Source organism: Theobroma cacao, chromosome 8, assembly GCF_053813885.1.
Source record: "Theobroma cacao isolate CCN51 chromosome 8, ASM5381388v1, whole genome shotgun sequence".
In the NCBI taxonomy this organism is placed as follows: domain Eukaryota; kingdom Viridiplantae; phylum Streptophyta; class Magnoliopsida; order Malvales; family Malvaceae; genus Theobroma; species Theobroma cacao.
In genome coordinates this window covers 6,168,491-6,181,035 of record NC_142646.1, presented here as the reverse complement: position 1 = coordinate 6,181,035, position 12,545 = coordinate 6,168,491, and the positions used below count along the sequence as shown (strand labels likewise).

Genomic DNA, 12,545 nt, shown 5'->3' with positions numbered 1-12,545 from the left:
TGTATGAACCCTGCTTTCTAGGCCAAGATTATCAAATATTTTATAACAAAAAAAAAAAAGAAAGAGAACATGGATAATGGTTCGTAGAAATTTAAAAAAGAAAAATCTATAGAAACTATGAACATATGAGTGAATAGAATAATAATGAAAGAAATAAACTAATAATAAGAATAATAAAGAAGAGAAAAAAAATATAATAAATAAAAAATATATTTATATTAATTATTAAATAAAAAATTATTTTGAAAAATATTAAAAGAAAAAATATATAGAAAAATAAAAAATTTAAAATTTTTGAAGGACCACGGTCCCCATAGTCCTATATATTAAGCTTCACCCTTACAATCAATCACTCTTGCAATTGCAATTGATCAACGTCTTATCATAATTAAGCTTTAATTTTTTTTGAACATTCTTTCAATGTAGTGCAATTGTAATAAAGTAATATCATTTTCCTTCCAAAATATTTTAATTTTTAAAATAAAATTTGCTACACTCATATATATATATATATATATATATATATAAATATATTTCATATGAAATGGTGTCTCACATTATTATTGTTAAAAATATCCAACACCGTTTATACGTGTGAGATATAGATGTGAGTTAAAACTTTTGAGGGAAAACAAGAGTTTCTATTTAAAATTTTGAGATGTAATCGGCTAGTTAAAAGTCTTATACAAAATGAAAGGCAATCTTAATTTGGGCGTGGGTTTACCCTAAAATAACATGAAAATCGTAAAAAACCAGAGATAGATTTAATTGAAGTACCACCAGCAAAACAAATTAATTAAAGCCACTAATTCTATATCTTTATAGCGTAACAGTAGGTTTTGTCCCCGTCCTATCTCAACTCCTATAAATAGCGAACGACGCAAAATGATCGAACTGTTTAAACATCTGACAAAATTAGAGCAGGGGGAGAGAGAGGAAAAAAAACAGAAGGGAAGAAAGAAAATGGAGGTGGAGAGAGTGCAAGGCATTGCTAATTTTTCCACAGAAACAATCCCGGAAGAGTTCATTCGGTCGACGAATGAGCAGCCAGGGCTCACAACGGTTCAGGGGACCGTGCTGGAGGTCCCGGTCATCGATCTCAGCGACCCTGATGAAAAAAAGATGCTCGAAGCCATTATAGACGCGAGCCGTAATTGGGGGATATTCCAGGTTGTGAATCATGGCATCCCTGATGAGGTCATAAGGAAGCTGCAAGAGGCTGGCAAGGTTTTCTTTGAGCTCCCGCAAGAGGAAAAGGAGCTTTACGCCAAGCCTCCTGGATCTCAAAGCATCGAAGGGTATGGAACTAAGCTTCAAAAAGAACTGCAAGGGAAGAAAGCTTGGGTTGATCATCTATTCCACAAGATATGGCCTCCTCGTGAAATTAACTATCAGTTTTGGCCTAAAAATCCACCTTCTTACAGGTCTGGTAATCCGCATGTATCTTCCTTTACGCATGCATGGCGTTATATTATTAAACATATTTTCTCTTCTTTCATTTCCCTTTGACATTTCCGTTTTCTTTCTTGGCTATTTTTGGCATTTAGTGTATGTTTGGCATAATTTTTTTTCAGTTTATTTATCTTTTAAAAGATAAAATCAAGTCAAACATGATTTTTTGAAAAACTCTTAATAAAAAGTAACTTTTTTTAAGAACAAAATTTTAAAAAAAAACTTTAAACTTTTTTTTTTTAAATATAAGAAAATTTTTATTTTTATTCCAAAAAATTCTCATTTATTAAAAATAATTACAATATTACCCTCTAAAAAATACATTTTATGATAATTTTAATAAAAATTATAACTTATAAAAAAAACTTATAAAAAGAAATTTATCAAATAATTTTAATTTAATTTTAAAAGTTATTATTTTTCATAAGAGTTTCATAATAGTTTTTAAGTTAGAAAAAAATCAAACCAAGCAAACTCTTAATAACTTTAACTCCGCAAGCAATCTATTTTGCTAGGGACTTGTACGGCACAGCAAGAACCGATTAATTAAATAAGACAATGAAATCCATGAATGTAGATTATAGTATATTTCATTTTTTTGTCCCACAACTTTCTTATCAATATTTTCTATTAATTCAAGCAGATTTTATATATATACATATTATTTATAGTAAGTATTTTTTTATTTAAAAAAATTCAAATCTTATTTTTATTTTCTAAGTAAAGAATTATATATCAATTACAAAGAGATTCAAATTTTATTTTTTCAATAAAGAGATATTAAATGTTTAATAAAAAATAATTTTGATTATTTTTTATTGTCTACTAATTGTAAAAAAAAAAAAGAAAAAAAACTATGAGGTCTAATCGCAGTGCATGGGAAATAGTTGCTCCGCTAAATGATGGCGGACAAGATAACTATGTAAAAAACGAAATGACATGATTCTTATTTGTTTGTTTTCCTTTTGTTTTCTTCTAAAAAAAAGAATTTTTAGTGCAATTTATTAATTAAGATTTAAAAAAAAAACCTTAAATTAAGATAATAATCATGCACTTTATCTTTTATTAATATATTCTTTTCCACCTATTGTGGTAGAGTTTAAAAGCTGTACAACTTTCAATTTTAAATTTCAATGTCAACATCATAAACCGTATTTTGTGCACAAACAAATGGCATATTTGGGATCTTTACATTTTCTGGCTCCTCTATTAATGGCAGAGAGGCAAACGAAGAATACACAAAGCACATGCATGGGGTGGTAGACAAACTGTTTAGATGCCTTTCAGTAGGCTTAGGGCTGGAAGGGCATGAGTTGAAGGAGGCCGTGGGCGGTGAGAACTTGGTCTACCTTCTCAAGATCAACTACTATCCGCCGTGCCCACGGCCCGACCTGGCTCTCGGAGTGCCGTCTCACACCGACATGTCCTCCCTCACCATACTGGTTCCCAATGACGTGCAGGGCCTCCAAGCTAATAGAGATGGCCATTGGTATGATGTCAAATACATCCCTAACGCCCTCGTTATTCACATTGGTGATCAAGTCGAGGTATGTTTTAGTAATTTTTCAACTTTACTCTTTCAATTCATAATACATACGTATTTAGATGTGTCTTTCTCGTGTACAAGCATATATAGATAAATTTCTACAGTAATTATAACGGATCCAGAATACTTATGACTAGTGAAAAAAGATTTACGGAGAAGACATAACTAATTAATTAAACAATTTTTCGTTACATAATTTTCTTAAATTTTCTAATGAAAATATGATTTAAATAAATAAAAAATTGTTGCCTTGAGATAGTGTGAAATCCTATTAAGTCAATAATTTTAATCATGTGGTTTATTATACAAATCTAATGTACAAGTTAAAATAGTTATATGGCATTTGGTTTCATTGTAATTGCATTTATTTAGACTGTTGATGTAATAGTAACAAAAGGCAATGTCACATTTCAAGAACGTGAAAGACAGACTAAAAGGTCGTAGAAAGCAGGGAGGCAATGATGATAATTAAAGAATAGTACGTAGATCCGGTTTTGGACGGAGAAAGGATGCAGGCGAAGCCACTTCTTACTCACGAGAAATAGTAGGAAGAAAAGTCAATCACCCTTTAATAAAAAAAATTATATATTTTTTCTAAAATTTCATTACAACTAAGACGTGTGGCTGATACTTGCACCGAACGGTTGGTCCATGCAATTTAAATGAGATATTATTAAGAATTAATTGATGTGATTATTAAAAAAAGCAGGGTATAATTCTTGTCAAATCTTCAAAATCATCCCCGACAACTGAATTTGCTTTTATTTTTGGTTTGGCAGATTGCGAGCAATGGCATGTATAGGAGTGTACTTCACAGAACCACAGTGAACAAAGAGCAAACAAGGATTTCATGGCCAGTGTTCTTGGAGCCACCATCAGACTTAGAAGTAGGACCTCACCCTAAGCTCGTTAATGAAGCAAATCCACCCAAATACAAAACCAAAAAGTACCGTGAATACTGTTACTGCAAGCTCAATAAGATTCCCCAGTAAGCATCTTTCACAGCAAATGCAGCTGAAGCTTCCAAGGCATTGCAGGGCAGTATCCAAGGAAATATGTCAGTATTTTGTTTAAGTTTCATTCTATGTTTGGAATAAGTTGTAGTAGCTCTATCTTCGGTCAAAGTATCCGATTATTCTCACTACTATAACATAAATATTGTGATCTAATTCTTATAATTTAATTTTAATTAGCAATGTAATTCTTGTGGTTTTACATTTGAAAACAATCGAGAACTGTTAATATTGTCAATTTTTTCAACTTTTTATTTATAATATTTTTCTTCTCATACTATTTTATAATTTATATTAAAAATTTGAATTTGGGTAGTGGTAGGTGCATTCACTTTCACATATTAAGGAAAAAGAAAAGAAAATGAACTCATTAGTTAGTACTTTTTGACCAAAAAAAAGGGGTAGATAGACAGTGGTAGGTGAATTTAGTTTAGTTAATGGCACAGGTTAAATCTACAAAAGGACAAAAGAAAAGTTGATCAACAATTTCTTTTCTTTGCTTTTACCCTCTTCGTCTCCTCTTTTACGAGATTTAAGGCTTCTGAGAGAGGGATATACGAATATTCCCAACAGAAAAAAAAAGGACATAACTGGCTCTCTCTGGTAAGAAAGCTCAAAATGCCAGAACTTCAGAGCAGCAATGGAGCCTACATATCATGTTCTCCAGTGGTACTAATCAAGGTATCGGGCCCAAAGCAACGAATGTTGATGTATATCATGATCTGTAGTACTAGTTGAGTATGGCATCAGGCTTAAGAGACAATGCTGATGTACAGCCAGAACTTGTCATGGCAGGTGTTTGTTTGTACGAACAAAGAAAATTTCCCCTTTGCATCAACTCTGACATCCAAGACTCCAAGTGTAATCAGCCCGTAGAAGCATTGATAGCGGGCCTCAAATTCTATGTAAATCCTTTTGTCCAAGCAGGTACATTGTAAATCAGAATCCCCAAACCAAATGAAACCCCCGTGGTAATTAAGGCATAAGCATAAGCTCTCCAAGGGTGCTTGCTTTCTCTCATTGCATTGAACTCAGCAATGAAGGTAGAAACTGTACTCAGACAACCCAGAAATCCTAACTGTATCCCTGTTGAAACAGTGTCAAAGTTCTTGGTGTTTACCTGCACCGCACCACTCTAACGTCATAACAATTTTTTTAAGTAACAGTTACTATATGTCATGCTCATAGAACAATTATTCTCAAGAAAACAATTATTACTTTATTAGTTCATGTCATGCTCAGATTTTCTTGAAAAAGAAGAATGTTACTATAGTCAGGTAAAAAGCATGGGTGCATAATTATTTGGCAGATGAGGATATGCTTTGAGCCAGCATAAGAATATTTCATGATTCAGATAATGAGCCATCCATATGCCATTAAAATGGAAGCCTACACCAATGTGCATGCATGCAGATGCAAAAAACTAAGGTTGGCAGATTGAGAATCAAAAAGTACGGACAGAAACCATTCAATGCAATCTTACCGTCCTTTTCACTGTGGACAGCGCTGCCATTACACAAGCAGCAAAAACATTGGCAATCAAAGTCCCAAATGGAAGCCATCTCAGAATCCCAGACTTTCCTAACCCACATCCATTAAGTCGAGCTAAGAACCACCTGATCCACACTCCCAGGGGTCCAACTAAGCAAGCCAGCCACAGCTGAGCTCCACTGCTACCACTGCCAAATTCCTCCTTGAGCAGTGCTCCACTCACACTCAATATAACACCTAGAACTAACAATAACACCACCATTGCAGCCAACTGACGTCTGCAGCTGTCGAGCCTCCAATTACTACTAATGTTAGGGACTTCTTTTGTGCTTGTGTTCAGCCTTTTGAGAATCCACCTGAAACCCTTGGCTGTCTCTATCCCAAAAATGATGGAGTAAGCTGCAAGAAACAAGCCTGGAAAAAACGATAATGAAAAAAGAAAAAAGATTCAATTTTTCTAGACTGTTTGAGCCAAGAGAAGACTTTTTCTTTCCCATTAGTTTTTGAATAGGCAAACCAAAAGTACTTGCTATTCATAAGCAGCGTGTAGCACATTACCTATGAGAAACCCAAGCACAGCTTGCACCCAATGGCCATTTACACTTAGATCAAGCATTTTCTGATTCCAGCCACTGAAAGTCGTAAGGCTTCCCAAATAGCCAGTAGTCAATCCAATTGCCAAAATATCAGATACCTGAGATATGTCTCCTTTGAAAACAACACCCCACCATCCCATCAAGAAAGAACCGACCTGGAAGTATATGTAATTCAGTTTGCAAAAGAGCAAAAACTTGGAAGATATTCATAGTATGTGAAACAAAGAAAAATTCAAAGAACATGCAAGTTTATCTGGGAGTGCAAGAACCAAACCCCAGGCATCCAAATCCCAAATATAGATGTTCCTAACTAGGGCTGGAAACAGTTGTTCACAACTGTAACTTCCTTGGTTTACCTTTATATCATTTTAGATAACTCCCAATCAAATATCCATAATCTACTGATTAAGTTGAACTGCTTTAAGCAGTATGCCCAGTGCATGCGCCTCATAGTAGCATTCCTGAGAGTAGCTTCTATTTTAACATATCATCAATATATCATTGCCAATGTTACAAAGCACAAACTGCTCAATTAGCATAGACCAACCAAATCAAAATCTTGCGGGCATTGCAATAAACCCCAAGCTTTTACCCATGTGTATATGTGCTCACTAATGAATGTATTTTTGCATGCACGGCTTTCTCAGCGTGTATATTATCTATGTGGAGAGAGAGAGAGAGAGAGACCATATTAGAAGGAAGGTTGGGGTATACAATGGTCTGGTTGCTGGTCACACCCGAAACGCTAGGTCCAAAAAGTCTTTCCAGCAAATATCTTGTTAAAACCTGCAAAATTATCGAAAGCCAAAATTTTGCCAATAAAACATATTCTTCCTTATGTTTTGTAAAACAAAAGTTAGAATTTGCAACAAAGATATGTTTCCTTTAAATACTATATATACCATCCACATGTTTATCTCCTGACCCGCAGTTCTCATAAAAGGAAGGGTTAAAAAATTAAGATCATAATATCAGAAATTAAAATCAAGGAATGACTGAAGTGGCTCTTTTCAGGCTAAACAAAGGACCAAAACTGAGAATGCTAACCCTCACTAGTACAATAAAGGTATGGCTGCTATTGTTTTTTCCCATTTGGCCATTTTGTTAGCCCTCAGTGCCTCCATGTATGCATATAAATAATGCTGACACACACAAGATTGCTGCAAGACCAAACCCTGTTATGCTAACTTCCAATCCCAAAGATATAATGAAGACCGTTGATTTACCAAAATGGAAAAGAAAAAAAAAGATCAAAAGGTAGAGCAGGATCCAACCAAAATAACTGTATTTAGTTTTGCCGGTAACATCGCTCACATTAACAGAGGAGACCAATATTTATTGTATTGTGATGCAGCCATTTGCTGACATGGCTAAAAATTATATATCAAAATCTTGTTGATAACAATACTCAACCAATTGATACAGAAACCTGTGCCAATTCACCAATGATCTGGAAGCTAATGCCTAGTGACAAATGAACAATTCAGGAAAGAAGCGACAATTCTCAGAAAAAATCGAATAGCAGATTGCATTCTATTTAAGACATGAGAAAAAAAAAGGAAAATTTCCATTCAACTTAATAATTTCCTGTCACCAATCTAATTAATTCAAGAAGTCGAAGGTTGATTATATTACCCCAAGAATTCCAAAAACAGCCAAATGGATAAGACACGATATATACTCCAATGAGAGAGGTAGTCCTCGTTTTTCCTGCAAAAGGAAGTGTGAAGCACATAATTATAATTAACTTGCATTATCAGACTGTAATTGAAGTTTGATATACATACTATCACTGACAATCACACCAAGCAGAAACAATTAACTGAAAGCTCACTTGTCTTTCGTCCTCAGAGCACTTCAGTGGATCAATTGGAAGAGGAAATGTGATATCCTCTGGCAAAGGCGACACAAGAGAGATCGTATTTAATTCTGCTGGATGAATAACTGTCCCAGTTTCCATTGCACAATCAACAGACAAGCGGACACTACTACTCACACTGTGCCTATTGCTCTGAAGAGCCCGATCACCAATATCTCCTGCCTCAGAAACAGTCTCACTATGAATGTCATCATCAATTTGAGCGGAGACAACACTTGATATACTAAGAGAACGCTTCCTTAATGAAGATCCAAGACTGCTTGTCCTACTAAATGATCCAGTTCGTGCAGGTTCAGAGTTGTTAGTACCACGCTCCATAACCCTCCTGTCAAAAACATCAGATTTCATTCCTCTTGGTAAAGCTTCAAAAGAAGCAACAGCAAACTTGTGATGTTTATTTATAAACCAAAACAAAACATGAAACACTAGTGGTGCAGCTCTTGATGATGGTGCTGATTAGGTTAATTATACTTGCAGCGTCAGTAAAAGATTAGTATAATTGTTAAACTTTTTTTTGAAAGTATATATTTGTTAAACTAAAAAATGGTGTTTGAGAGATACGAAATATATATATATACAATCAACAAATGGTAAATTGAAAGATATCCAAATGGGACCTACTCAGACAGTTGGCTAAATACTTCAATATTGAATAGGGAGAAATTTCTTTTTCAATATAAAATCATTCGTATAACTTCCTTGCCCTTAGAAACATAAGCATCACCTAACACTGATCTAATTTCAAGATTTTCCACACTAAAATAGAGTGGCTCTACAGATAAGCAACTGAACATGTTTCAGTAATGCATGGTGTTCTTTTTTAAAATTAACAAGTACACACAAGATATGGTGAAGGCCATAACCAAATGATAGCTACATGTTATCTCTAAAAAGGGGTCTCAAGTTCCAATCCTGAGTTACCAAACACAACCAAAAGAAAAAAGGAGTTTGAGACGATGTAGCTGCAATATGCCTAAGCACTGAAGTAGAGCCACTCAAACAGAACAAAGAGCATGACAATATTTAAGTAAGGTATAATTCTGTCACATGAAAATAAACCTGATGCTGAAACTGTCATGTGCAGGTTAGTCAATTTGTTGGAAGAAAAAGGCTAGCAAGGACCAATCATATGTGGAACTACAAGGGAATCTATCAATTCAATTGTATTATTCCAATAAGCAACTAAGAAATGTATTTCCTTGCATAGCTCACGTGGGTCTAATGAAGCAGCAAATACTAATAGTTGCTTATATAATTTTCACACATTAAAAACTTATCAGAATAACTTTCAAAAAAAAAAAAAAAACTTATCAGAAACCCTTGCAACACCTACTTTTTCCCTTCTTCCATTTATTCTTTGATTTTTAAGACTGTTTGAAACAAATATAACAACTAACGAAATTTAGATTTTGATAGTAATTCTTATCAATTGAAGTGGGTAGGCAACCATAAACCCAAAAAAAAAAAAATTCTTTTTTGCCATTATTAACATCGACCAAAGAAAAAGTGAAGTTTCCAATAATTGAAGTGGTTATGATACAGTGAGGGAGAGAACATCATAGAAAATCAAATAAGACAAAGAAACAGAACCCACAATTCTTTTCTGTAAGCTCCCATTACATTAAAGTGGATCCCACATTTGATGAAAGGGCAATTACATTGTATTCAACAAGAAACTTTTGAGATTTAATTGGGAACAATCTTAATAGCCACAAATCAACATCCTTTTCAATAGATTTAGAGATGTGCCCTCCACTAACAGAACAAACCAAAAAAGATGAAAGAGTACATTAAATAGAACTATTATAATAAACCCAGCTTTAGTCCAATTGGGTTGCAGCTAATCTTCCTAACAATATTAAATCTTAACAGAAAAAAAAAATCTTAGAAAGGTGAAACTTTTCCAGCTTCTTTTTACACTTATATAATATAAACAATTGAGTGTAACAGCAAAAACAAAAGCCCAGATTAATAATAGAGAAACTACATGAACAACATGAAAAAGCTGATATGAAGGTGAAATTAAGAAACAAGAAAAGAAAAAGGGGTCAAATCATATCACAGCTTAAGCTAACTTTACTGCCCATTTAATTTAACAAAACGCGTTATATACTAGTAGTAGAGGAGAGAAGTGGCGTACCAAATGCTAGAAGTTGAAGTTTGAACGCCGCAAAAAACGAACAAGAGAGGACTCAGAGCAAAACAAACGCGTGAGGATTCACGAACAATACGCCAAAAAAAAAAGCTGTTGTTTAATGGAGAGTCAAAGGCTTGAAGGAAAAAAAAAAAGAATATCGTTTTTAATGGTGTGATAAGATTTGGACGTTTCGTTGGTAGGAAGGTTTTTGGGGTTAAGACTTATTAAACTGAAACGATTAAATGAAGAAGGGCGTTAATGGAGGAAAAAGGCTTCGGAGGATGGAAAAAAAAAACTGACGTGGTTTCATTTCAGACAATGAAGAAACAGAGACTTTCCATATTCCAAGGAAAAGAAGAAGAAGAAGACAGAGAGAGAGAGAGAAGCGTGAGGCTTTGGGCTGTTAGCCACTTGGTTTTTATTTGTTTGAGTTTGACTTGCTCTCTGTTTTTGAAGGTCCAGAGTACAGCGAGAAGAATCCTTTGTAGGATGTTTGGTTGAGGAAATGGCTATGGCTAAGCCATTCCTTTTTTATTCTCAAAGAATTTTGATTCTTTGTTTGATTGAAAAATAATTTAAGAAATAATTATTTTTATGAAATAATTATTTTTTAAAATTTTTTAAAATTAAGAAATAACTAATATCATTCTTTTCATTATATTAACTATTTCATGATTGAATAATAAATTTAAAAATTAATAAAAATAAAAATACTCCTTACAAGTTTAAAAATTTACAACTTTATTGGTATAAAATATTATTTTTCTCTCTCTCCTCTTTCTCTCATTTGATTCTAACTTTTAATAAAATATTAATATTAAATTATAAATAAAATATTAATATTTAAATTATCAATTATTAATAAAATAAATTATAAATTATTCCTATTTAAAAACAAAATAAATTAAAAATAAATAAACATAATATCATTTAAATTAGATAAACAATATTAATAATTAAATCATCAATTATTAATATTTTAAATAAATTACCAATTATTAATATTTAAAAATAAAATAAAAAATTAATCATAATAATATTTAAATTAAATAAAATATTAATATTTAAATTATCTATTATTAATATTTTAAATAAATAATCAATTATTAATTTTTAAAAATAAAATAAAATAAAATAATTGATCATCATAATATTTAAATTAAATAAAATATTAATATTTTAAAATATAAAGAAATATTAATATTGAAATTATCAATTATTAATATTTTAAATAAATTATCAATTATTAATATTTTAAAAATAAAATAAAATAAAAATTAATCATAATAATATTTAAATTAAATAAATGTTAATATTTAAATGATTAATTATTAATATTTTAATTAAATTCTAGATTATTAATATTTAAAAATCTAATAAAAATAAAATATCACATAAATAATAAAAGATATTTTTGTCTTTTTATTTTCTATTCCTTTCTTATTTCAAAATTATTATTACCAACCAAACACTACAATAAGTCATAATAATTATTCATGTCATATTCCATTTGTCATACTAAATTAAGTAATAACTATTCTATTCTATTCCCTCCTCATTCTATTCCCACATAATAACTATTCTATTCCATTCATGTCTATTCCGTCAACCAAACGTACCATTGATTCTTTACGATGAACCACGGGAAAACGTAAATAAATACTTACAATCAAGATAATAAACATAATCATAATTTTATAATATTATAATTATAATTATCATTAAGATTATATCATAATTTAATTCATTTAATTTATAATGTATACAATTATGACAATTATGTTAACGTATTTAAATTTTGATTAATTTAATTTTAAAGTTATGTCATGTCATGTCATTTAAAAATATATTCTACTTCTCCTTTCAAAAATATATATTCTACTTGTCTAAAATATAGTAGTACTTCAATAATTAAAAAAATCAAAATCAACGGTGGAAACTGGAAGCGTGAGAAACCCAAATCACCCACTGACCACAGGTCATTTCATTAATATATATATATATTTATATATATATATTCATGGTAGGCTCATATTTTTATTTTGGTTTATTCGTCATAAGTCATAACCCATTAAACTACGTAAAATTAAAATATATAAAAGAAGATGAAGGTAATTAAATTAAGTAGTAAATGATTAAACAAAATTAAAGTGAAAGACTCGAAGATTTAATTTATTGGTTAACATATGATTTTCCTCTCAAACAAGTAAGATTCAAATATCTTTTACTCAAATATAAAATAAAAAAAAATAAAATCAAAATGAAAGATTAGATTAGTATTAATGGAGGAAGTTAAGACGAGACTTGCCCGAAACAATAATATATTTTCAGGTGGCTATCTATGATTAGTCCAAAAAATGAGCACAAAATCAAAGTAGTTTCCAATCCCGCAACGACACACTCAAGGGAGATTAAAAGTGCCTAATCAGTA

The 12,545-nt window shown here is 31.6% G+C and overlaps 2 protein-coding genes across 3 annotated transcripts; one reads left to right on the top strand and one right to left on the bottom strand.

Moving 5' to 3' along the window:
* Positions 1 to 798: 798 nt before the first annotated feature.
* On the top strand, positions 799 to 4,249 carry LOC18592290 (flavonol synthase/flavanone 3-hydroxylase-like). The gene is made up of 3 exons (XM_007018931.3): positions 799 to 1,424; positions 2,672 to 2,999; positions 3,778 to 4,249. Exons 1-3 carry the CDS (start codon positions 886 to 888, stop codon positions 3,988 to 3,990), a joined length of 1,080 nt encoding a protein of 359 aa, XP_007018993.3. The 5' UTR covers positions 799 to 885; the 3' UTR covers positions 3,991 to 4,249.
* A 178-nt stretch (positions 4,250 to 4,427) lies between these two features.
* On the bottom strand, positions 4,428 to 10,603 carry LOC18592289 (camphor resistance CrcB family protein). Of its 2 annotated transcripts, XM_007018929.3 has the most exons (7): positions 10,118 to 10,603; positions 7,933 to 8,302; positions 7,734 to 7,808; positions 6,786 to 6,884; positions 6,061 to 6,253; positions 5,495 to 5,916; positions 4,428 to 5,131 (listed from the first exon to the last, which is right to left on the bottom strand). In XM_007018929.3, the coding sequence occupies exons 2-7, from the start codon at positions 8,293 to 8,295 to the stop codon at positions 4,913 to 4,915; spliced, it is 1,371 nt and encodes a 456-aa protein (XP_007018991.2). In that variant the 5' UTR covers positions 8,296 to 8,302; positions 10,118 to 10,603; the 3' UTR covers positions 4,428 to 4,912. The 2 variants fall into 2 exon arrangements, with proteins under 2 accessions (XP_007018991.2, XP_007018992.2); XM_007018930.3 differs by lacking the exon at positions 6,786 to 6,884.
* Between the last annotated feature and the right edge of the window lie 1,942 nt (positions 10,604 to 12,545).